Source organism: Narcine bancroftii, chromosome 1 (assembly GCF_036971445.1).
Source record: "Narcine bancroftii isolate sNarBan1 chromosome 1, sNarBan1.hap1, whole genome shotgun sequence".
Lineage (NCBI taxonomy): Eukaryota > Metazoa > Chordata > Chondrichthyes > Torpediniformes > Narcinidae > Narcine > Narcine bancroftii.
Genome location: NC_091469.1, coordinates 449,932,090 through 449,958,605, shown reverse-complemented (window position 1 = coordinate 449,958,605; position 26,516 = coordinate 449,932,090). Strand labels below are relative to the sequence as shown.

The 26,516-nt window shown below is 40.3% G+C and overlaps 1 protein-coding gene and 1 long non-coding RNA gene across 6 annotated transcripts in view; one reads left to right on the top strand and one right to left on the bottom strand.

The window, feature by feature from the left end:
- LOC138753613 (uncharacterized) overlaps positions 1–1,886 on the bottom strand; it is a 29,592-nt gene extending 27,706 nt beyond the window's left edge. The window contains exon 1 of the long non-coding RNA XR_011351296.1: positions 1,771–1,886. This is a non-coding gene — a long non-coding RNA (uncharacterized lncRNA). The remainder of the gene's footprint in view (positions 1–1,770) is intronic.
- Positions 1,887–1,984: 98 nt separating this feature from the next.
- acbd5a (acyl-CoA binding domain containing 5a) overlaps positions 1,985–26,516 on the top strand; it is a 105,989-nt gene continuing 81,457 nt past the window's right edge. For 2 of the 5 annotated variants that reach the window (XR_011350175.1, XM_069914551.1), the window contains exons 1-2: positions 2,264–2,369; positions 11,842–11,962. Coding sequence is in view for 4 of the 5 variants with exons in the window: in XM_069914551.1 (XP_069770652.1) it covers positions 2,294–2,369; positions 11,842–11,962 (197 nt within the window). In the remaining variant the exon portion in view is untranslated. Of the gene's footprint in view, positions 2,075–2,263; positions 2,370–3,221; positions 3,305–11,841; positions 11,963–26,516 lie in introns of those variants that run through there. The other 3 variants (XM_069914552.1, XM_069914553.1, XM_069914554.1) reach the window with 3 other exon arrangements.

Sequence of the window (26,516 nt, the reverse complement as noted above, 5' to 3'; positions counted from 1 at the left end):
AAAAGGCATTGCATCTAGCAGGACTACTAGCTGCAACCCCTGGGGGAATGGGCAGGTTGAAAAAGAAAATGCCACGGTATGGAAAGCTGTCAAATTGACCTCAAGTCAAGAGGCCTCCCAGACTCACGTTGGCACTCCACTCCATTCGGTCACTCTCTGTACAGTGACGAATACAACTCCTCATGAGCTTTTATTCAATTCTGAAAGAAGATTGGCACTGTGAACTACACTCCCAACCTGGCTCACCACACCACGTCCGGTCCTTCTAAGAAAGCACTCAAGGAGAAGCAAAGCCGATGCCCTCCATTCCAACCTGATGTACACCTATGTGGAGGATCCAGATGGCAGGGAAGACCCTGTCTCTATCAGGGACCTGGCACCTGCCAGAACCGAGAGTCCATTGCCTCAGGTGAACCATGAGTTCCAGCACTCTTTTTCACCACCTCCAATCAGGGCCTCAGGAGATTTGGTTCAGGAGGAAGAATCATCCCCCTCCATCATAGAACCGAGACCCTACCACCCACTGTGCCTCCCCTAAGAGGAGACCAGGAGACTCAAGGATCCCAAGGCCCACCGGTGCTGAGGCGCTCCTCCAGGATTTCCAGACCCCTTGATTGTTTAAATTTATAAATAATTGTATATAATTTTTTTTTTCTTGCTGAATCTGTGTTCTCTGTCTTCATCCACAGACCCTAATTCTGCAGGAAGGGGGGAATGCAGTGAACTGAGATTCACTGGCGATATAACCACTTACAGCACAGAACAGGCCAGTTCGGCCCTACTAGTCCATGCCGTAACAAATCCCCACCCTCCTAGTCCCACTGACCAGCACCTGGTCCATGCCCCTCCAGTCCTCTCCTCTCCATGTAACTATCCAGTCTATCCTTAAATGTAACCAATGATCCCGCCTCAACCACGTCTGCCGGAAGCTCATTCCACATCTCTACCACCCTTTGTGTAAAGAAATTTCCCCTCATGTTCCCCTTATAATTTTCCCCATTCAATCTTAAACCATGCCCTCTAGGTTGAATCTCCCCCATGATGGGTTGTGCTGATGGCTGGCTCCACCTTCATCTACCCATATATAACCCAGGTTTCCCGCCTAAACCCTGAGCCCTACTGAAGACCATTGTAAGACCCTACCCCTTGTTATAAGGGGTGTGTTCTCCCTCCAGTTCTGAGAGCTTTTATTCACACCGCACACTGGGAGATCCACACTATTGCAACAGGCAGAGCAAAGGTGCTCAATGAAGTGATCTCCGAGTCTGTGTCCAGTCTCTCCAATGTAGAGGAGGCCACAAAGGAAGCACCGGATGCAAGTAGATGATCCCTGCCCATTTACAAGCGAAATGTTGCTTCAAAATACTTCTGTTTCTAACACTTGGAAGGACTGTTAGGGCTCTGGAATGTGGTGAAGACGGACGTGTACTCAAGTGTAGCATTTCTTGCAGTCATAGGAGTAGATACCAAGGGAGCGATTGGTGGGAAGGGAGAAGTGAATGAGGGAGTCACGGAGGGAGTGTTCCCTGTAGAAAGTAGAGAGGGGAAGATGTATCTGGAGATGGGAAAAAAAAGTACAAAGTTTTTTTCTGATCATATTTCGTTATTGTGTTCACTCTACCCGTAACCTTCTCAAAAAATTCTTGATTTCTCAAGCACAATTTCCTTTTTGTAAATCCATGCTGACAAAGACTAATCCTGACAGAGTGAAAACAGAATGCTGGAGAAACTCAGCATGTCAAACTATATTTTACATAGCAAAGACTTAACCTGTCACCCTGTTTAGCTCTTAAAAGGTGTTTTAAGTCCCCGGCCCAAATATCCGTGCCCACGACAATACTTTTCATTTTAATTTCCCAAAGAGCTTCAGGACCACTTGGCAGGCCGGTGGGCCGCCGCCGCCGCGCAGCGCCTGCCGGGAGTTGTAGTCGGCCGGATTCGTGAGTCAGGATGAATCCGGGTCGCGGTGGCGGAGCCGAACCACATTTCCCAGGGGACTGCGGGGTGAGGCGAGTGGGTCCGGACATTTTCCGGAGGATCGCATAATCTAAAGGCGGATTAAAGATTGCGCTCGGTAATCCTTGTCAGGATCCGCGGCTCCGCACTGACATTTGGTCTATTCCAAAATATTGCCGCCGGATAAGAGTGGACAAGTTCTGCCTTGTCATTAGTCCGCGAATTTGTTTGATGTGACCCTCTCCTTGGTTTTTAATCTTCTGGGGGGGGGCGGCGGGGGGGGGGGGGGGAGGGGGGGGGATAAACTCGAAGTTCGGACACTCATCGTCTGCAAAAGATGGCGGATCCCAAATCCATTCACGAGAGAAGATTTGAAGCTGCTGTCAGTGTTATTCAGAGTTTGCCTAAAAACGGTGAAAACATTTTTCTTCCTTCACGTAGTTCGTGGGTGGGTGGGTGGGTGGGGGGGGGGGGGATGTTTTAACGCAATTCCGTGGCCACTGAATCTGAATGTAAATTCTCCTCGGAGTTTAGTATTTCCCCCTTTCTGCATAATGTGACCCGAAATTGTTCAATGAATCCCGAGGGAGCAACTTCAGTCGTTTAATGTGGCCCACCCCGACCTCTGCTTTGATGTGCACATGGGGGACCTGACAGCAGAGGGGAATTCCCTCACAGCCCTGATGGCTGGTTAACTCGAGGCGCCCCGACTCTAGTTCGGCCTTTCCTTTTGAAGTGATCCTCTCCTTTGAATTTATCTGATGAGAAATTATTCTCAGTTGCGTCAACATATCAAGGGGATGGTAATCGAGCAAAATAGATGATTTCTTTTAGAAATGAACAGGTTTTGAGCTATTTTCGTTGAAGCAAAGTTTTTAAATGCATGAAAACGCTTGATGATGTGGGCCAATGTTGTTTTTCACTTTGGTGCAGCCCTTCAGTTCAGTTGCCCTTTTTAAGTTAAGCACACGTGCAGGTACTTGTGTAAAAGAAACCCTGCAAACCCACTACAATACTTAATGATTTTAATTGAATTAGAACAGTCAATAGATACAAAAATAGGTAGATGGTAAATATTCACAGTTGTTCTAATGCAAAAAAAAAGTGAGTTGCCAATAGTCCTTTTGTGCTTTCAGAGCAGTTCCTGATTTGTGTCACAAGGAAAGATTCAAGAGCCTGCTAGCAGTTGGAAAGAAAGTGCTCTTGAACCTGGAACTGCTGCTTTTCGGGCTTCGATACTTTTTGCTCCAAAGTTGCAGTGAGAAAAAAAGTTGTGACTCGGGTGGTGGTGTGGTGGGTCTCCACTGTAGCAGGTGGTGAAGCAACAAAGAACACAAGAGATGCTGAGGTGACCATTTAATGGTGTCCTTACAGTCGTTTAAAATAACGAGATTCATGCGCTCCCCACGTCGCGTGACTCCCAGAAATGACTTGGCACCCATTAGAGCCATTAGTCCCCAGGAAACTCCCGGGCCCACGGAGACCTGCGACTCCAAAGCTCCGGTGAGGTTAATAGTAGCGTGGTTCACCACATGATCCCCCCCCCCAAGAACTGCAGTCAGGAGTTGACACCCCAATCCTGTTATCATGAGTAGTATTGGTCGGTGGGTGCCCCCTGTGCCGGCTGATCTAGTGTTGGCTTAAGGTGATCAAAACTGTTTCTTGCCTGCCGCCAATATCTATAACAAAAGTGGAGCCGTCATTCCGTAGCATCTTGAAAGGACTTTCATATGGCCGTTGGAACAGTGTCCTGTGCACATGCCTGTGCAGGAATACATAAAGGCAGTCCTTGACTTTAGGCGGAATGTATGAAGTCGTAGGCCTATGCCGGGTGGCCGGGATAGGCATCAGAGTACCCACCTTATCCCTCAAGTGTGTGAGTACCGAAGTGGGATAATCCTGCTGCTCATGTGCTGCTTGAATGAAATCTCCTGGGACTTTTAGGGGGACTCGTACATCAATTCTGCAGAGGACATAACCAGATCCTCCTTCAGTGCAGTAAGGATACCTAAATGTACCCAAGGCAGTTCATCCATCTAATCTGCTCCATTCATACGTGCCATGAAAGTGGTTTTCATATGATGGTGAAAACATTTCACTAAGCCATTGGACTGGGGATGATAGGCCATCAATTGATGAAGCTGTGTGCCCAGCAAACAGGGCGATTGTGGACCATAGCCTGGATGTAAACTGAGCTCCTCGGTCAGAGGAGATATGCATGGGTAGTCCAAAACGTGCTATCCATTTGGTGATGGGGGCACTCACGCAAGCTGAAGCAGAGGTGTCGGAGAGCAGGACAACTTCTGGCTATCGGGTGAACCTGTCTACTACTGTGAAGAGATGAATAGCACCCTTGGACAGGGGAAACGGGCCGACGATATCAAATCTACGCTGCGTGGGTGCAAAATCCTGTAGTGAGGATTTGGTGTGGCGCTGGATGCATGTCCTTGCCCAAGCGTTGAGTTTCTTGCACAGGCCATGCCACGTGAATTTGTCCACCACAAGCCTTGCTGAAATCCTAATCGAAGGGTTAGCCAAACTGTGTATGGCATCAAACACCCGACATCGCCACACAGCAGGTACAATGGGCCTCGGTTGGCCGGTGGATGCATCACAAAGTAGGGAGGCATTTGTTGGACCAAAGTTTATGTCCTCCAATTTCTGTCCTGAGATGGCTGTGTGACACGTGGCCATCTCCTCATCTTCCTACTGAGCTGCTGCCAAAGCCGTGTCGACTATTCCGGGGGCAGGCGAATGGAGGGAAATGATGGCAGTGCAGGATAGCTTGTTGTAGTCATAAACTCTGAAATGTAAGTGAGTTGTTGTCGTGTCGACCATGGATCTTGCATCTTGGCGAAGGCAAAAGTGACTTGTGATCCATATAGACTGTGAACTCTCTGCCCTCTATGAAATAGTGAAAATGCTGTATGGCCAAGTAGAGGGCAAGGAGCTCCTTGTCAAAGGCAGTGTACTTCTGCTCCAGTGGACTTAAATGATGACTAAAGAAGGCCAAGGGCTTCCAGGTGCCATTGATGAGCTGCTCCAGGACCCTGTCTACTGCAGTGCCTGACACATCCACCATTAGATCCGTTGGCACATCAACCCGCGGGTGCAAGAATATAGTGGCTCTTGCTAGTGCTCCTTTGGCATTCTTGAATGTGGTCATGGCCTCATCATCCCATTTCAGTTTTTTGGGATGCCTGGACAAGAGTTTGATCATGATAATAAATTTGTGCAAGTCCTTAATGATCGAGGATCTTGGAAGTTTGCAGATGGGCTCAACCTTGGAAGGTAGTGGAATCACTCTGTGCTGATTGATGCAGTGGCTGAGGAAATAATTGATGCAAGGCCAAACTGGCACTTGGCCAGATTGATAGCTAACCTGTGGTCATCTAGCCGCTGACATAGTTGACGGAGATGGGCCTGGTGCTGCTGCCTCAAATGGCTGGCGGTAAGGATATCATCCAAATAAATGAATACCAAATTCAGGCCCCGGGTCACTGTCCATTAGGTGTCGAAATGTCTGGGCTGCGCTTTTTAAACCAAAGGGCATATGAAGGAATTCAAATAGCTGAAAAGGGGTAATTAAGGCAGTTTTAGGCATGTCATCCAAGTGAACTGGGATCTGATGGTACCCGTGCGCCAAGTCGATTTTGGAGAAAGGATCACAGAGGAATCTTGTATATGGGGAACTGGGTAGCGATCTGCCATAGTGATGTCATTCAGATGCTGATAGTCCCCACAAGGTCTCCACCCTCCAGAAGCCTTAGGTACCATATGCAACAACAATGACCAAGGGTTGTCGGAGCAGTGAACAATCCCCAGTTCCTCTTTGTGGCTCCAATAAGATCTTTCATCTGTTGCCTTTTCCATTAGTGAAATCTCTTGGGCACTCTCCAAAGCTCTTGCAAAAGCTGTGGAGCCGATAATGTCTAGCAGTAGCAGAGCTCCAGTATTTCAAATAAGATCTGTTTTAAAGTGTTTGTATGTAACCTACTCTAACCAACCTTTCCCAATTTATCTCACAAAAATATATCTATATACTCTGTCACACAGTGTTGTAAAATCTTTGTTGAGAATGAAAACATATAATTTAATCCATTCCTGCAGTATTCTTTTTCATGCATAATGGTATCCAACTATTATGAATAGCCTTAATATTGTCTACTTCAGTGTTTCCTAGCAGGTCATTCCAAACACTTTTCTTGATCAATACCTCTTGTTTGTTTAAAGTTATGTATCAGTCTCTGCATGCATTATTACATTAGAAAGAGTTTGCTTAAAATCCATTTAGAGATTGAAATTTTTAATTCATGTTTATCTCAGCATTGTACCAAGGACATAAGAGTTGAACAGTCAGAGGAGACAAGGTGCTAAACCAAGTTAAAACACAATGCTGGTCAAAGTCAGCAGGTCAAACAGTATATACTGGAATTGAAATGCTAGTATTCATACTGGTGACTACAAAGTAATCAGGCATCATAAAAAATGTAGTTCAGTGCTGTAGATCAGATTTAAAACCTGAAACATTACAGCACAGTACAGACTGTGCTGACCTATGTAAACATACTTCATGGCAATCTAATTCTTGCCTACATTACAGCCATAATTCTCTATTTTATTTGGATCTATGTGTCCATCTAAGAGTCCTTTGAATGTCCTATTGTTCCAGCCCCTACCACCACCCCTGGCAATGCATTTCAGTCACCCATCACTCTGTGTGTCAGATAAACAGACTTACTTCTGACATCTCCCCTAAATTTTCCTCTATTCAATTTAAACAGATTTGCTGTGATCATCCTGGGGAAAAATGTGCTGGCTGCCCAGTCTATCTAATGCCCTTATTATCTTGTATTAAGTTACCTCTTACCTTTCATCGCTTAAAAGAGAAAAGTTCAAAGTCTGTCAATCTTGCAAAATTAGACTTGGATTAGTTGAGTTTGAAGGTGTCGGCAGATCCACAGTAATTTGCAAGTTCAGATTTATTGTCAGAGTACATACATGGCATCACATCCAACCCTGAAATTCTTTTTTCCTGTGGGCCAGGGAGAATTTCTATGCATTCGTATTGCAAAAAATTGTACTCAACAAAATGTCTTTGGCTTGGCTTCGCGGACGAAGATTTATGGAGGGGTAAATGTCCACGTCAGCTGCAGGCTCGTTTGGGGCTGACAAGTCCGACGCGGGACAGGCAGACACGGTTGCAGCGGTTGCAGGGGAAAATTTGTTGGTTGGGGTTGGGTGTTGGCATACTTTCCACTACACATCGATAGAAGTTTGTCAAGGTTTTTGATGTCATATTCAACCTCCATAAACTCCTTAGAAACTAGAGGTGCTGATGTTCTTCCTTCATGATGACATCTGTGTGCTGAGTCCGGGAAAGGTTCTCTAATGACTTCCAGTAATTCACATTTGCTTATCCTTTGCACCTCTAATCCCCGAATGATCACTGGATTGTACACCTATGGTTTTCCCCTCCTGAAGTCCACAATCAGCTTCTTGGTTTTGATGACATTGGTGAAGTTGATCTAATTTCCACTGATTTGACTTCAAATTCTACTAACTGCTATTTGGATAATTGGGATAAATTGGGACAGCAGAGTTAGCATTGTGGTTAGAGCAACGCTATTACAGTGCCCAGCAGCCAGATTTGAATCCAATGTTGATTCTAATGAGTTTGGATGTTCTCCCTGTGTCTGTGTTGGTTTTTCCCGGGTGCTCTAGTTTGCTCTCACCTTCCAAAACGTATGGGGATGTAGGTTAATTTGGGTTTAATTGGGCTGAATGGGTTTCTCCCATGCTGTAAAGAAAAATGTTTAAAAATTGCACTGGTTGAGATTCTAATCTAACCTGGGAGCAAAATAAGCAAGAGCAAATTTTACAAGCCCTCTGAAGCTGCATTACAGAACTATACAATTAATGCTAAGCAGCAGAAGTAAAATGCTATAAACAGAACCAAGCAAATCCTAAAGCATTGGCTATATTGTTCTGCCACATCTCAGATTAAATGGTTGTGATCAGCTAAAGAACTAATGGGATGAAGAACTTCCATGAATGTTACCTTGTCTTGACAATAACTGCCAACGTGCAAGTTGAAAAGATGATGTTAAGGCATTTACATGTGGTTACAATTAGAAGTTCCAAGTGATCCATTTCATCCTTTCTATGATTGTAGACGTCAATTTGATTCAGTCCATATGGTTTAAAATAATGACGGTCCATTGCATACAGCTACAGCACTTGCATTAATTCTGATCGAGAACTAACAGTGACTTTAGTTTAACTTTTCCAGGTTAGATGGTTGGTGTAGGTGGTCCAGAACTTAGAAATGCATTGGAGGACATGGATCACAGTAGACCATGAGTTTTGTGTCGGACCCAACATCTTAAAAGTCTTTCCCTCAGTTAATGAAAAGCACCACTGAAACATTAAAGGCAGCGATGAATATTTCTGTCTGCCTTTGCCATGAGGTAGCTTGGGAGGTGAGGGAAGTGATCCATGTTTTCTAGCGTCTCACCTTGACTTTTATTGTTTGAAGGCAGTATAGCACTATTTAAGGCACAGACAAAATAACATGAGTCCTTGTTGAGATTCATCCTGAGTGGCTACCTAACAGAGAACCCTCTGATATGGTACTTTGTTGAAGGGCTCAAGCCTGAACCATTGGTTATGTACCTTTATCTCATAGCTGCTATAATTCCCCCATATACACACAATTTAAAGAGTACATTCACTCATTCCTCAGTACCAAATGGAGTTGACTCTTTATTCTTCTCAGTCACAACTATGCAGTCTTCATCCCACAAAACACTACCCAGCCAAACCCCTCTCTGCCACATGGATGATCTCGACACTTTCAATCTCCTCCTCCTGTGTCTGAGATCCATCACAACGTATGCTGCCTTCTGATCTATTTCTCACGCATTGCCCTGGATACTGATGGACCCAACTGATCTAGATAGTGTTGTAAACATAAATATCTTTGCTCACTCTCCAGTCTCCTGTCATTTTGGTGACATCTGCCAATATACTGATCAAGTTAACTTTAATTGGCAATGTAGTTAACATCAGATACAAACAGAGGTAATGCCTCTGCAGGCACTGGCCTCCGATTAAAAAAAAAGCAGCCTTCCACTATTACCCTCTGCCTCCTTTCACTAAGTCAGTTTTGAATCTAATGGGCCAGCATCCTTTGGACCTCATGTGAATTAACCTTCCAGATTAAGTGCCATGCGGGATCTTATCAAAGTGCTTAATGATAAGTAGGGATTTTGTCATCTGACTCCTGACTTGTAGAAGGTGAAAAGGTATTGGGTATCAAGTGATGGTTTTCCAAATCTTGAGTTTCAGAGAAGACTTGATAAGATAGATGTTGAGAGAATTTTTTTTTTTCCTTAAGGAGAAATCTAGACAGCTCACTTAAAATGGAATTATGCATGAATTTCTGAAGGTTATACATTTTTGAAGTTCTCCCCAAGAGAGCAGTGGAGGTTGTTATTGACTATATTCAAAGCTGAAATCAGCAAGCTTTTGAACTACAGTACAACTCCAATCATCCGAAATGGTCAGGACCAGGCCTAATTTGGATAAACGGTTTTTGCGGTGAACTGGTCATTTTCAAAAAACATCACAGTAGCAACAGCAAATCACTTGTAACAGTGTTTAAACAACAAGGTTTTTTAAGCATTAAAATAATATTTAATTCTTAGCAAAAAACAATGCTGGCCCCCGCCAGGACCTCGAGGTCCCCACTCCAGCTGGCATCCTGAGATCTGCACTGCTGCTGGGAGTCAGATGTCCCCACTGCCTCCGGGACCCCAACTTCCCCAGTCATTTCGGCTCTGAAAATATTTTGGATAAATGAGGATCTCTGATTTGCTTCAGAGATCCTCATTTATCCAAATCATTTAAAAAAAAATTTGGATAATTGAGTATGTCGGAAAATCTGATTTCAGATAATTGGAGTTGTACTGTATAGGAATATTGGGCAATATGGAATAGATAGTAAAATGGAACTGAGGAATTAATCTTATTGAAATTACTGCTTTTGTTTTATGCTCTTCCCCACCTCAATAACATTCCAGACAGAATGGGGATGTTTGCTGTTGATTGCAAAATTCAAATCTCCTTCTGCAGCCTTAGCTCTCATACTGTTCTCCACAGCCATATTGCATTTACTGTTTTTGTGATTTACAAGATATTGTAGCAATTTGCTAAGACTTTGACAGCAGTTTCCAAGCTTTAGTTTGGCCTGAGTCTGCACCACCTGCAAGTTGTACACTGAATCACTCACCATTGTTATGAGGAAATATGATTCAAATTCCTTGTTTGGTCACAATATAGAATCGTCTATCTAACTGCACTATGGTTGAACTTTAAATATATTATCTAGAGGAGATGAAAAGATGGCTCGATCACTTTCCTGTGGGCATCTAGGGATGAGCATTAAATATCTTTACTGTGACCGAATGCTCTACCTATTTAGCTAACAAACTAAAAATGGCAAATGCTGAATGCACTCAACAGGGTCCTTTTTCCATTTTTATCTTGAAAATTTATTTCTCTGCTGCCTCAGAGAAACTTTGAAGGTAAATTTCAAGCAGCAATATCTTAGAGTTTCATAATATTAATGATTCTCATGAAATCTAGAAGAGTTAACATGTTTAATTGTGATTTGAGCTATGTTGTGCAATGTTTTAATGGATATAAAAAAACCCTCAAGTAAAGAATATTGAACATTTATGAAGTATTTTGCTCTGTCTATATTCTTGCACCATCAATAATCCAAAGACTAGAAGTTACGTAAAACTGATAGGCTTTTATAAGCAATAAAATGGAGGAATGTCCAAGCTGGTCAACTGTCCTGAACTTGGGAAGGGACTGTTGGACAGTCATCTTTATTCAGGAGTCAGTGGGAGGAGCCACAGGTACAGTTGGCCTAAGGGTATGTCCAGACAGTTAAACATACGTACAGTGGTTGAGCACATCTATGCAATCAACAATACCAGAAAGGATAATGAAGCATGCAAAGGAGCCTTCTGAACAAGGGTATTGAAGTGACTTGCCAATCCAAAACCCATTCTACTTTGTCCAGATTCCCAGTTAGCCACATATATAACAATGTAATCAAAGATCAATGCAACACAGAAACAGGCCCTTCAGCTCATCTAGTCCATGCTGAACTACTTATTCCGCCTAGTCCCATAGACCTCCATACTCCTCCCATCAATATATACATTTTCAAAATTGAGCCCCCATCCACCACTTCTGCTGGCAGCTTGTTCCACACTCTCACCACCCACTGACTGAAGAAGTTCACCTTAATTTTCCCCTTAATCCATGTTTTCTTGTTCTTGTCTCGCAAGTGGAAAAAACCTGCTTGGATCATAATAGTGGATACTTTTAACAAATCTCCCCTAATTCTCTGGAATAGTCCTAAACTGTTCAAGTCCCAGCAACAACCTTGTAAATTTTCATTGCACTCTCAACTTTCAATCTTATTGTGAGCTTTCCTTTGGGTAGGTGAGCAAAACTGCACATGATACTCCAAATTTGGCCTCACCAATCTCTTGTACAACTTCAACATAACATCCCAACTCCTGTACTCAGTACTTTGATTTATGAAGACCAATATGCCAAAATGTTTTCTTTATGACCCTATCTACCTGAGATGTCAGATTTATGACTATGGCCTGGTATGAGTCTGTACCTTATTAGTTTAATGGAAACCAAATAGATTAAGACCACTGATGACATATTTTCTGCTCTGACCAAGGTTTGTTGACAGCAATGTTACAGTCTTCCATTTGTAACAGAAGTTGCAGCTTTTCTAATATGTTAACTGAATTTAATAAGTTAAATATTTTGAAATGTTTTCTTTGATAGGTTCATTTCAACCATCAAATGAACTTATGCTGAAGTTCTACAGTTATTACAAGCAAGCAACCTTAGGGCCCTGCAACACCACTAGGCCTGGGTTCTGGGATCCTATTGGCAAGTACAAATGGTAATGATATTTGATTTACTGAATTACAGTATTGAGAACTGGCTTAATTTACTGAATGTTTAAAATTGTCTTCATGTCATTTTTCATTCCCACTGTCAATTTGAGCTTGACTTTTCTTGCCTTTTCAGGGCAGCACAGTTGGTGAAATGCCTTTACAGTGCCAGTGATTAGGTCCGGACCTCTGTTCAAATCCCACATTGTCTATAAGGAGTTTGTACATTCTTCCCGTTTCCTTCCACTATTCAGAACATACCAGGCGTGTAGGTTAATTGGGTGTAAATTGAGCAGCACCGGCTAGTGAGCCAAAATGGCCTGTCACTATGCTGTATGTCTAAATTTAAATTTCAAAAATTTAAATATAAAACCACAATACAGACTTTTAGATAGGAGTACATTTTGAATGCATTTCCAAATATGACTTGTGCTGCCCGTTCTTATTTGGGGGAAAGAGTGTATGTACGTAATTAGCTTGCATATGAAGCTTCATTTTATGACCGAGCTGTTTCTTAAAATATAATCCAAACAGTGAATTCAGCTTGGAGATCACATTGAAACAACATAGGATGGATTGCAGATTCTCCACCAAAACGTTGCTACTGTTACGAGTCCAGTTGGTTTTAATTTTATTTAAATGTAAAAACAGGATTGAACTTTAATGTATTATTATTAACTTAACCGAACTATTACTATGAACTTAACTCCCTTCTAAGCGCACCTGTATGTAATGTGTATATGTTCAGGAAAGTTCTTTGATTCATAGTCCAATCTCACTTTTCACTTCTTCAAGTTCACTGGTACTTTAGGCAATTCTTATACTGTACACAGAATTTTAACATTTGTGAATTTTCTCCAAGCTCTGGTGCTTAAAGTTAAAAGGTTACCACTCAGGAAGTTTGGTTTCAGAGAGAGATTTGTTGCTCGTTGGACACACAAAAACTGATTTACTTCCATCAGTCACTTCAATGTCTTGCCGAAGAAACTTACCCCATTAGGGTTTTCCAAGTGATAGCCTCTTCTTCCAGGTTATTTCAGGTGAAACTTTCTAGCCAGCCATTTCCTCTTGTAAGGACCACGATAACCCCTCTTCAAAATGGGGTTTCGACAGCTTGCCAGCTTGTCCTGTTCCAGTCCCAGCTGCTGTTGCTGAACTGAACTCTTTCTCCCTCTCTCTCTCTCTCTCTCTCTGTCTCTCTCTCTGTCACTCCCTCTCTCTATGTCTTTCTCTCTGTCTGTGTGTGTGTCTCTCTCTCTCTCTCTCTCTCTGTCTCTCTCTCTCTATCTCTCTTTAAGAGAGAAATCCTGTTTGGTCTTTTCTCTCGCTTTGCTTGTTAAACCCAGAAGCTCTTGGAAGGCTTACCCCATCCTTGAAAGATCTTTATCAGCACTTTGAGCCTGGACTGCTTATTTGCAACTGCTTTTTAAAATTCCCTCCAAAACAGTCCCACTGTCTTTTGCAAAGCCACTCGTGCCTGCATGACTGGCTTCAGCCAAGCTCTTGCATTTTAAATGAGATGTGAAGTGTTACTCTGTGGTGACCGACACTAAACCCCCCCACACAATCTATCTCTTTAAAAAACAAATTTATATATAATATAACCCATAACACTACGTGGATTCAACTTAAAGTTCACATAAAATACTACCAAATCACTTGTTTTTATCTTTGTTATTTTAGTGGCAATATTGGCCAATTCTTAACATTAGAAATGTGTGTTCAGTTCTTAATCAGTGATAACTCTAAAAGTGTACCAAAATTAACTGGATTATAACCTTAGATTTTAGGTTTTATATATTCTGATATGGATATGGTGCAATTCCCTTCAAATTTCTCCTTTAACAAGTGTTGAGGAATTAATGGTTCATTTTTGTGTTCTGCTGCTTTGGTTCAATCCTTTTCTTTCTTGCTCAACAAAAAAAATTCACCCTCACCTGAGTCAGAATTCATATTTTTCCTCAGTTTTTCTCCTGTTTCAACGTGCCTTTTCAAGTCCATTTTAAAGCTTTTTTTACTCTGTTGTCAGTAAAATTCTTTGCTTTCCTAATCAGTTTTCACCTGGCCTGATATTAGAAATTATTATTTTCTCTCAAGTGCAGTCCCTCTTTTTCAAAAATGTTATTAGCCTGAAAATGACAGCGTCAGTGAGGGGGAAATGGGGCTGATGTTTCAGATCCTTCATCAGAGCTGCAGTTGCAGAAATAGGCAGGATGAAGAGAATGCAGGGAATGTAATATGGTGCAGACAAAGTTGTCATTGGAAAAGTGAGTTTAAAAATGAACAGTTAAAGACAGGAAAACAAAGTAGTAAATTAAAACAGAAAGATGCAGCCACATCTATGAAGAGAGGGAAGTAAGTATCATCTGCAATTATTACATTCAGTACAAAGTTTATAAGTCTGCAACATACCCAGACATTGAGTTTGCATTAGTCAATGTTGGAGCAGTGTAGGAGGAAGGCAAATTTTGGAGTAGGAACGTGATGGTGAATTAAAGTGACAATCAACTAGGAGAGCAGGGCACACCTAACAAATGTATTCTGGAAAGCTATAATCAAATTTGTGTTTAGTTTAATTCTCCCGCTCTTGGTACTTTGCAATGCAACAATAGAAAATACACCACATTCATTTTTATCTGTGACAGGACCCAAACTGTCTTTCCAAGTAAAGCATTTGTGCAACTTCCATTGTAGGGTATTTGGTGTTTCCAATATAGTTTTCTCTGTTGTTTGACCACTTTGCCAAATGACCTTAATCTTCCAGTTACTTGCCACCATTTTCATGATCCACTCCCGCTTTGAACTCCCTCAAAAATGAAAAGTTAAGGAATAGTACCTCAGAGGCGGTTCACAGGGATGATTCTGGGAATTAAAGGATTATCATATGAGGAGCATTTGACAGTGCTTGGTCTGTACTTGTTGGAATTTAGGAGAATGAGGTAGGAACTCATTGAAACATTTTAAATGTTGCAAGATGTTGTCAGAGTAGATGTAGAAAGATTGTTTCCCATAGTGGGAGAATCTAGGACAAGAGGGCACAACTTCAAGACTGAAGGAAGACCGCTTAGAAAAGAGGATGGTAAATTTGTTGCCACAGTTGATTGTGGATGCCATGTCATTGAGTGTATTTAAAGCAGAGCTTGATAGATACTTGATTAGCAAGGGCATCAAAGGTTAGGGAAGAAGGCTGACAGTGGCACTGAGTGAGAAATAGATCAGCTCATGATTAAAAGGCTGTTGCAGACTTGATGGGCTGAATAGCATCTTATAATCTTGCCTCATCTTATTGAAGATTGTGAACCGCAGTATCTAATATTTAAGTTACCGTAACAGCAAGTATCTATTTCCTGTTTCCTTTTTCTTCACGGATCTGGTGTTCCTTTCTACATAGAATATATAGCCCAAAATAAGCCCTTTGGCCCAAAATATTGTGCTGACCTATATAAACCTACACAAAACAATCTAGACCTTCTGTGTCTGATGCCCATAAACCTCTATTTTTTCTTACATACATGTGCCTATCTTCTTCTTCTTCTTTGGCTTGGCTTCACGGACGAAGGATTATGGAGGGGTATGTCCACGTCTGCTGCTATCTAAGAGTCTTTTAAATGTTCCTATTGTACCAGCCTTCACCATCACCCAGGCAATGCATTCCAGGCACCCATCACTCTTCACATTAACAAAAAAAATACCTTTAACATCTCCCTGAAACTTTCCTCCACTCACTTTAAATAGATGTCCTCTGGTATTTGGTGTTGTCACCCCAAGAAAAAGGTGTTGGCTGTCCACCCCATCTATTGCCTCTCATAAATCTTGTATACCTGTAAGTTGCCTCTCATTCTTTGTAACACAATTTAAATTTGTTTCCTTTTCACTTTTGTGCCTTCACTGCTAGATTTTAAAGTGTTACTTTGACAACGAGGTATGCATCCTATCACAGAAATTCTTTGTATTCTCTCAGTCTCTGCATTATAATGCAGAAGGCAGGCAGAATACAGAGAATCCCTGTGATGCATTATAATGCGGAAGGCGGAGAGAATACAAAGAATCTCTGTGACAGGGTGAGTACAATGTTGTCAAAGTAACACTTTAAAATCCAGCTGTGAGGCACAAAAGCAATCTGCAACTTAAATCATGTTTCCACTGCTCATACTGTTTCTTGGTGTCACATGATGATCGAACCTTGTCCACCTCCTGTCTCTCATCGATCGATATGACAATGTTCAAAAAAAAATTTCTCATGTTTACTTATGACATGAAAGCCGACATCATGGTCAAATCTTTTGATCTCTGTTAAACAAGAAAGTCTGCTGATGCTGGAATTGAGTGCAGCACATTAATGTGGTGGAGAAATGCCGGAGGAACTCAGTGGGTCAGAAAGCATCCATGGGTCAGGCAAGATTTAAAGTTTGAACCCTTCATTAGAACTAAGATAAGAAGATGAAATTACATGTATAAAGAGGGAAAGAAGTTGGGGGAGGTGTCCAGAGGTGATGGTGTGAGAAACAGAAGTACCTTCACAGATTTCGCTCGAGACAAAAAACATTTATTGTACAACACTGCAAAGTTGGGTGCTTCCCCTTACCCTGGGAATACACACACATACTGGGGCTCATCCAACTTTTATACATTTCATTTCAGTGTAGAGGTACCCTCCCCCCCTAACATTCTTCTGCCTCCTGGATTGGTTTGGCATTTGGTAATTCTGTCTGCCTATGCGCAGTTTCTGTAAACTTGAAAGACCATGGGGTATCCTGTCTGGGTCCCATCATGTCATTGTCCTTATTCATGAATCTGCCTTTGTCCTTATTCACACATCTCAACCCCTAGGACTTACTAATTCTTTTATGCAGAACTTGCTAATTCTGTCTATCACTATAAGACCCTTATTCTATTATACTTGCGTAACCCTTGCTCACACTCTTAACGGAATTCATCCCTACTCAGCACTTACTTAACTTCCTCTAGTCTAGTCTAGTATTCCTTATTTCATTCATACTAGTTTTACTTCCTATATTCTATTATCTCTCACAATCCATACTTTTTCTTTAGCTACGCTTAGTAAATTCTCAACTGGAAGCTTGGTCTTTTTCTCAGCGAGTCAGCAAATGAACTGCAATCTCAGCATCATCAGTCGGAGTTTGGGAAACATACATCCTTTGGGTTGTAGTGATCTGACGAAGGGTCCGTTGAATTAAACACTGCACACAAGTCATTAGGCAGGGAAGTATCATGATGGCTAAAATAACGAGTCCAACTGCTATAAGGGCTGTGTGTGTGTATCCACCTCCAGTCACGAGTAAAAAGTTCAACCGCCTGACCATTGTGATCATTGTCATCAATCGATCTTCCACAAACGCCGCCCTCAGCAGCCAACAAGTAATCGAGAGCCAGGCAGTTTTGATAACCTGTAGCTCGTATCTGTCGTTGTTCTTCAGCCAATAAATCCAAGGCCGTCGCTGTCTGTTTGGTGATAATCTCCAAAACTGCCTGGAGTCTGATTAAACGGTTTGAATGCCAAACAGCTGTGGTATTCTGGAGCAGCTTAAGCCGTTTCCAACTGGAATCCCCCTTATAGTGATGGCCTTTAGCCTTCCAAATGTATTTGTGACCAAAAGGATGATTTACAAGATGCCAAGTTGGGGGGGGGGGGGGGGGGGCGTTTATTGTTACCTAACCTGTGAGTAGCAGCTTGTCTGCGAGCATTAGCATATATACCCCCTTTATCCCTACTCCAGGTATAGCCCTGACTAATGTTCTGCCTATCATTTTCCCACCATCTTCTTTGTACCATATTTTTAGCACTCATCTTTTTAATATCTGTAGAGGCCGGGACGCAAACCCAATCCACTCCCCTAGGGCAGTTCTGTTTCCCTGGTCCATGTTGGGATCCTAAATTAAACCATACTAAATAAGGCACCCCACTATGAATACACTCTATACCTGTGCTCTGTCTGCATTCTAAAGGTAAACTTGTCCATTCCTCAAAGTAATTATCACCTCTGCTGCCCCTATTCCAGGAGGACTTAATACATTGTGTACAATTGGGTGGTTTCCCAAAAATTGGGAACCAGCAGAAAAACAATACAGCAAATAATAAAAATAACATTACAGCACTTTTTTCCGGCGTAGTGTAACTTTCACACCAGAAATATGCGAGACTGCACGCCAGGTGGAGGGTATTATTATCAACGTCTTTAGTCCGTGGATTTGCTTGTTTAATGCGTTGTATGTGAGTCCACCCCTTTTGTTTTTACTGCAGTGTCTGTAATCAGAAGTACACATATCGGTTTTAGTTTATGGTCTTGCCACACTTTTACGTATACCCAATCACCAGGTTTAACAGAATGAATAGGATAGTCCAGGGGTGGGTTTTGAGCTAATAAACCCTTCTGTCATAAGTCATATAGAGAAGTAGAAAGTCCCTGTAAATATTTAGATATGTACTGGTCAGCCTCAGGGGTAGGGATATCAGTGTGGAATCCCATGTAAGGAAGACCAAACATCATTTCATATGGTGAGTCCTGATTAAAGCTAAGGGTAAGCATTTAATCCAGCAGAGGCCAGTTTCCTCATGAAGTCGAGTGAGTTGATTTTTCAGGGTCTGATTCATCCGTTCAACACGGCCTGAACTCTGGGGGTGCCATCGGGTATGTAACTGCCAATCTATTCCCAGGATTTTACACACACCCTGGAGTACCTGAGAGGTAAAATGTGTAATTCGATCTGAGTCAATGGTTTGAATAATGCCATAATGCGGAATAACAAACTCTAGTAATATCCGGATAACGGTGCTAGCACGATCATTAGGGGTCGGGAAAGCCTCAACCCATTGAGTAAAATGATCCACCATCACCAGGAGGTATGTATAAACCCCTATCTTAGGTAATTCTGTGAAGTCAATCTGTATTCGTTGAAACGGGCGTACGGCTATATCGCGACGGTCAGGCATTACCTGGCGCATGACTTTCTTATTCACTTGCTGACAGATTGGGCACCCCCAAGTACTTTGCTTGGCTATGGTGTATATTTCTGAGCAATTAAAGGACCGTACAAAAGCATCAACAAGTGCCTGTGTTCCCCAATGTGTCTGCTGGTGGAGCTGATCAATAATCTGATGAGCCAAGGCTTTGTTCAATACTTGGCGTCCCTCTGCCATCCATCACAACCCACTGGCAGTTTTTAAAAATTTTTTATATTTTTCACACTATAAACCATATTGACCAAGATACATACAGACATTTTTCTTCTTAAATATATACAGTGTCGTTTCTCCCCCTTTTCCCCCCTCCCTTCCCTCCCTCCCTCACCCCCTTCCCCATTTATTTGAAGTTCAATCTATAAGATACATTAAACCCGTTAAACAATGTTGTCACTTAATAAAAATAAACAAGAAATTTTACTGAGTCAGTTCTTTTCATTATAACCATATAACCATCTTCTCCTTCTGTCATTTTAGGTGGTGGAAGTCCATGGTAGGATTTCTCTATTGTGTTTCATGTATGGCTCCCATATTTGTTCGAATATTGTAATGTTATTTCTTAAATTATATGTTATTTTTTCTAATGGAATACATTTATTCATTTCTATATAACTTGTATTCTCAAGTTGTCTTCTAATTTTCAGGTTGACATAATACATTTTTTTGCTACAGCTAGGGCTATCATAACAAATCTTTTTTGTGCTCCATCCAAATTGAGTCCAAATTCTTTGTTTCTTATATTACTTAGGAGGAAGATCTCTGGGTTTTTTTGGTATATTGCTTTTTGTGATTTTATTTAATATCTGGTTTAGATCTTCCCAGAATTTTTCCACTTTCTCACATGTCCAGATTGCATGAATTGTTGTTCCCGTTTCCTTTTTACAGCGAAAACATCTGTCAGATACTGTTGGGTCCCATTTATTTAACTTTTGAGGTGTAATATATAGCCTGTGTATCCAGTTATATTGTATCATACGTAACCTCATATTTATTGTATTTCTCATAGTTCCTGAGCATAACTTCTCCCATGTTTCATTCTTTATCTTTATGTTTAGATCTTGTTCCCATTTTTGTTTAGTTTTACTATTTTTTTCATCGTTCTCCTTTTCTTGTAGTTTAATATACATGTTTGTTATAAATTTTTTGATTATCATTGTATCTGTAATCACATATTCAAAATTACTTCCCTCTGGTAACCTCAGACTGTTTCCCAATTTGTCCTTCAAGTAAGTTTTCAGTTGGTAGTGTGCAAACATTGTATCGTGAGTTATATTATATTTATCCTTCATTTGTTCAAAGGATAATAATTTATTTCCCGAAAAACAATTTTCTATTCTTTTGATCCCTTTTCTCTCCCTTTCTCTAAAGGAAAGGTTATCTATTGTGAAAGGGATTAGCTGATTTTGCGTCAATATTAGTTTTGGTAGTTGGTAATTTGTTTTATTCCTTTCTATGTGAATCTTCTTCCAAATGTTGAGCAGATGATGCAATACTGGTGAATTCCTACGTTGCACCAATTTTTCATCCCATTTATATAGTATATGTTCAGGTATCTTCTCCCCTATTTTATCTAGTTCTAATCTGCTCCAATCTGGTTTTTCCCTTGTTTGATAAAAATCTGATAGGTATCTTAATTGTGCGGCTCTATAATAATTCTTAAAGTTTGGTAGTTGTAAGCCTCCTTGTTTGTACCATTCTTTTAATTTATCTAGTGCTATCCCCGGTTTCCCCCCTTTCCATAAGAATTTCCTTTTTATTTTCTTTAACTCCTTGAAGAATTTCTCTGTTAGTTGTATTGGTAATGACTGAAATAGGTATAGTATCCTTGGGAAAATGTTCATTTTAATACAGTTTATCCTTCCTATCAGTGTTAGTGGTAAGTCTTTCCAATGCTCTAAGTCGTCTTGTAATTTTTTCATTAATGGATGGTAATTGAGTTTATATAGATGGCCGAGGTTTTTATTTAGTTGTATACCTAGGTATCACATTGCTTGTGTTTGCCATCTAAATGGCGATTCTTTCTTAAACTTTGTGAAATTCGCATTATTCATTGGCATTGCTTCACTTTTATTTGCGTTGATCTTGTACCCCGATACTTCTCCATATTCCTTCAATTTCCTATGTAATTCTTTTATTGATATTTCTGGTTCTGTTAAGTATATTATAACGTCATCTGCAAATAGACTGATTTTATATTCCTTCTCTTTTATTTTTATCCCTCTTATTTTATTTTCTGATCTTATCAGTTCTGCTAGTGGTTCTATAGCTAACGCGAACAGTGAGGGAGATAGTTGACATCCCTGCCTTGTTGATCTGCTTAAGTTAAATTGTTTTGATATATATCCATTTACTGTCACTTTCGCCGATGGCCTCTTATATAATGCTTTAATCCAATTAATATATTTCTCTGGTAGGCTGAATTTTTATAGTACTTTGAATAAATAATTCCATTCTACTCTGTCAAAGGAGTTTTATTTCCTTCTACTGCATGAATTAAGTTAATAAATTTACAGATATTGTCTGTTGTTCGTCTTTTTTTAATAAATCCAGTTTGGTCTAGATTTACTATTTTTGGTACATAGTCGGCCAATCTGTTTGCTAATAGTTTAGCTATTATCTTATAATCTGTGTTAAGTAGAGATATTGGTCTATATGACACTGGTGCAAGTGGATCTTTCCCTGTCTTTGGTATTACTGTAATTATTGCTGTTTTGCATGAATCTGGTATGCTTTGTGTTTTATCAATCTGGTTGATTACTTCCAGGAGGGGAGGAATTAATAAGTCTTTGAATGTTTTATAGAATTCTATTGGGAATCCATCCTTTCCTGGTGTTTTATTGTTCGGTAGTTTTTTTTAATACCTCCTGTAATTCTTCTTTTTCAAATGGTTTTATTAATTTATTTTGCTCCTCTGTTTGTAATTTCGGTAGTTCAATTTTAGTTAGAAATTTATCTATTTTGTCTTCTTTCCCTTCATTTTCAGTTTGATATAGTTGCTCATAGAATTCCCTGAAGTTTTCATTGATCTCCGTTGGATTATATGTAATTTATTTGTCCTTTTTCCTTAATGCCAATATCCATTCTTTTAGTTTGTTCTGTCTTAAGCTGCCACGCTAGAATTTTGTGCATTTTTTTCCTAGTTCATAATATTTCTGTTTTGTCTTCATTATGTTCTTCTCCACCTTATATGTTTGTAGTGTTTCATATTTTATTTTTTTATCTACCAATTCTCTTCTTTTAGTTGTATCTTCCTTTATTGCTAATTCTTTTTCTATATTTGTTATTTCCCTTTCCAACTGTTCTGTTTCCCGATTGTAGTCCTTCTTCATCTTAGTTACATTACTTATTATTTGCCCTCTGATGAACGCTTTCATTGCGTCCCATAGTATAAACTTATCTTTCACTGATTCCGTATTTATTTCAACGTACATTTTAATTTGTCGTTCAATGAATTCTCTAAAATCCTGTCTTTTAAGTAGCATGGAGTTTAATCTCCATCTATACATTCTTGGTGGGATGTCCTCTAGCTCTATTGCCAATAACAGGGGTGAGTGGTCCGATAATAGTCTAGCTTTATATTCCGTTTTCCTAACTCTCCCTTGAATGTGGGCTGACAACAGGAATAGGTCTATCCTTGAGTATGTTTTATGTCTACCCGAATAATATGAATATTCCTTTTCCTTTGGCTGTTGTTTCCTCCATATATCCAAAAGTTGCATTTCTTGCATCGATTTAATTATTAATTTGATTACTTTGTTCTTTCTGTTAGTTTTTTTCCCAGTTTTATCCATGTTTGAGTCCAAATTAAGGTTAAAATCCCCTCCTATTAGTATGTTCCCTTGGGTATCTGCTATCTTCTAAAAGATATCTTGCATAAATATTTGATCTTCTTCATTAGGTGAATATACATTGAGTAAATTCCAAAATTCTGAATATATCTGACATTTTATCATTACATATCTTCCTGCTGGATATATTATTTCCTCTGCTATTTTGATTGGTACATTTTTATTGATTAATATAGCTACTCCTCTGGCTTTTGAATTATATGATGCCGCTGTTACAGGTCCTATCCAATCTCTCTTTAATTTCTTGTGTTCCACTTCAGTTAGATGTGTTTCTTGTACGAATGCTGTATCAATTTTTTCTTTTTTCAGTAAATGTAACAATTTCTTCCTTTTGATTTGGTTATGTATTCCATTAATATTTAAAGTCATATAGTTCAACATAGTCATTTCATGCTTTGTTTATCTTTCCTTTCCGTTTCCTCATCACCACCTTCCCTTCTTATCCATTTCTGCTTTCTTTTATTGAACACATTATAAGACAACATTTCTAAAACATAAAATATTTCCACTATTCTCATATCTAAAATTCCTTTAACCCCAATAGTCCCTCCCCTTCCTGAGTTGCCCTTTGTCCCTTGTTGGGCAACCACATCTCCCCTCTCCATTTGGATTTGCGAATCTGCTCGCAAGCGTCAACTGATTTTGCAGTGACTGTTATTCTTCCCCATCCAGCCCCCCCCAGAAAAGATTTTAATCTTCATATATAACAAAGGTCACTCTCTTAATTTTCTCCTTACTTCCTTTCTTCCCTTTCTTTCCCTTCTTAGTTCTTACCTATACTCTATTTTATATATATATATATATATGTGTATATATAGTTTGTTGTCATTTTTATTCTTGTTACATTTCTTCATCTCTCTGTCTGTTTTGTTGTTGTTCTGCAAATTTTCGTGCTTCTTCCGGATCCGAGAATAGTTTGCTTTGCTGCCCCGGAATAACTATTTTAAGTACTGCTGGGTATTTTAACATAAATTTATAACCTTTTTTCCATAGGGTCATTTTTGCTGCATTGAACTCCTTCCTCTTCTTCAGGAGTTCAAAACTTATATCTGGATATAAAAAAAATTTTTGACCCTTGTATTCCAGTGGTTTTTTGTCTTCTCTTATTTTTTTCATTACCTTCTCCAATATATTTTCTCTTGTTGTATGTCTTAGGAATTTTACTAGAATGGATCTTGGTTTTTGTTGTGGTTGTGGTTTAGGGGCTAATGTTCTGTGTGCCCTTTCTATTTCCATTTCTTCCTGTAAGTCTGGTCTTCCTAGGACCCTGGGGATCCATTCTTTTATAAATTCTTTCATATTTTTGCCTTCTTCATCTTTCTTAAGGCCCACTATCTTTATATTGTTTCTTCTATTATAATTTTCCATTATATTTGTCTTCTGAGCTAACAGCTCCTGTGTTTCTTTAACTTTTTTATCAGATTCTTCTAATTTCTTTTTTAAGTCATCTACTTCCATTACTATGGCTGTTTCTCGTTCTTCCACCTTGTCTACTCTTTTTCCTATATCTGTCATGATCATCTCTAATCTATTCACTTTTTCTTCTGTACTTTTTATTCTTATTTTTATTTCATTGAATTCTTGTGACTGCCATTCTTTTACTGTTTCCATATATTCTTTAAAAAAAAAATCCATGTACTTGCCCTTCCCTTCATCTTCCATTTCTCTGTGTTCTTCCTCCTCTTCTGAGTCCACTCCAGGATCTGTGTCCTTTACCTCTGTCTCTTCTGGTTTTCTTGTTGGGTTGTTTGTTTTATTTTGTTGGGTATTTTTGGTCTTATTTTTATTAAAAGTGTCTTGGTGTTGGTCTTCTTCCTCTGGGTTGGTCATCTGTTGTTTCTTTGATTTCTTATTTTTATTCTCTTCCTTCTTGTTCTCGTGTGGAGATTTACTCCTCAGCTGGTCCCCCCTCCTGTCAGTGTTATTTTTGTCTTGCGCATCGCGCATGCACGGTTGCGCACTTTTGTTTGGCTCCGTGAGCCATTTTTGTAGTCCCGAGTTCGGGGTTTCCACTGACTTCAGGGAGCGGGCTTCTCTCTCCACGGCGGGCCTCCTCGTACCGGTAAGGCCTTCACCTTCCTCCTCCGATGTCCTTCCTTCTTCTTTTCTTCCCGTTGTTTTTGGCTTTTCTTTCTTCGCTGCCATTTTCTCCACACTTTCACTTTCACTTTGTTATAGTTTCTATGTTTGTGCCTTTGTTTTCTCTCTATCTTTTTTTTACTTTTCTGGAGAGGGCTGGAGTTCCCCTACCGGCCACTACTCCATCACGTGACTCCTAACCCATCGGCAGGTTGTCGCATTCCCTGGTCTTTCATATAAACCTCCTCTTCCCGTGAAAAGATGGGAGTCTTTTGAACCTCATGTGGGGTTGGGAGTAACAGCTGCATGTCTATTTTTTCTGTGAGTGCAGCCTGTTTGGCAGCTTCATCTGCCCGTCTGTTCCCCTGTGCTTCAGGACTGTGAATAATTTGATGGCCCCGTACATGAACTACAGCTATCTCCTCAGGTAACATAAGAGCATCTAAGGATTGAACAATTAAGTTTTCATGGATCAACTTTTATCCTTTCCTAGTTATCATTCCCCGCTCTTTCCAAATCTTTCCAAAGGTGTGCACTACACCAAAAGCATACTTTGAGTCGGTATAGATTGTGCCCACCTTTCCCTCTAAACCCTGGAGAGCTCTACAGAGGGCATATAATTCACTTTTGTGCCGACCAATGACCGGGAAGACGACCGGCTTCAATCACAACTCCTTCTTTCCCATCCACTACACTATACCAGCTATACCGAATGCCGTCAATGCAGTGGGAAGATCCATCAATAAACCATCTTTCACCCTCCAGTAAAGGTTCATCACTTAAATCATCTCTAATTTTTGTCTGTAAATTTATCACTTCTAAACATACATGCTCTAAATCATTGGGGACAGTATCAGAATCTGGAGAAACCAAGAAGGTGGCTGGATTCTGTTCTTTGTTTATAATCAGTGTCAAATCATCCCTATCCATAAGAATCACTTCATACTTTAAAATTCTAGAATCAGTAAGCCACCTTCCGGCACATTGTAAGAGAATGGTGCGGACATTGTGAGGGGTGTGAACTATCATCGGGGCACCAAACGTAATCTTTCGTCCTTCCTCGACTAAAATAGCAGTGGCTGCAATTGCTTGCACACATTCTGGCCAACTCGACAAACAGGATCTAAAATTTTTGACAGAAAGGCAACTGGTTGTCTAAAGCCTGCCCTCTCTTGCGTTAATACTCCCATGGCCACACCGTTTTTCGCATTGGTATATAGGTCAAATGGCTTATTTAGGTCGGGTAAAGCCAAAACTGGGGCACTAATAAGACGCTGTTTCACCAAGGTAAAATCTTTAATCTCCTCCTCCTTCCAGACAACAGTTTCGCCCCCTAGAGTCGCAAGTTTATCATAAAGAAATTTGACCAGGCTAGAATAATTCTCAATCCAAATTCTACAGTATCCCACTAAACTAAGTTCTCGAGCACTCTTTGGAGGCGGGATCTGCAGAATACCGCGTGTTCTCTCTGGACTTATCTTCCTAATTCCTTGACTAACCAGATGACCTAAGTATTTAACTTCAGATTGAACAAATTGTAACTTTGATTCGCTCACTCTAAGACCCTTATTCCCTAGAAAATTCAAAAATTCAACAGTGTATTGTTTAACCACATCATACGTTTTTCCTGTGATTAATAAATCATCAACATAT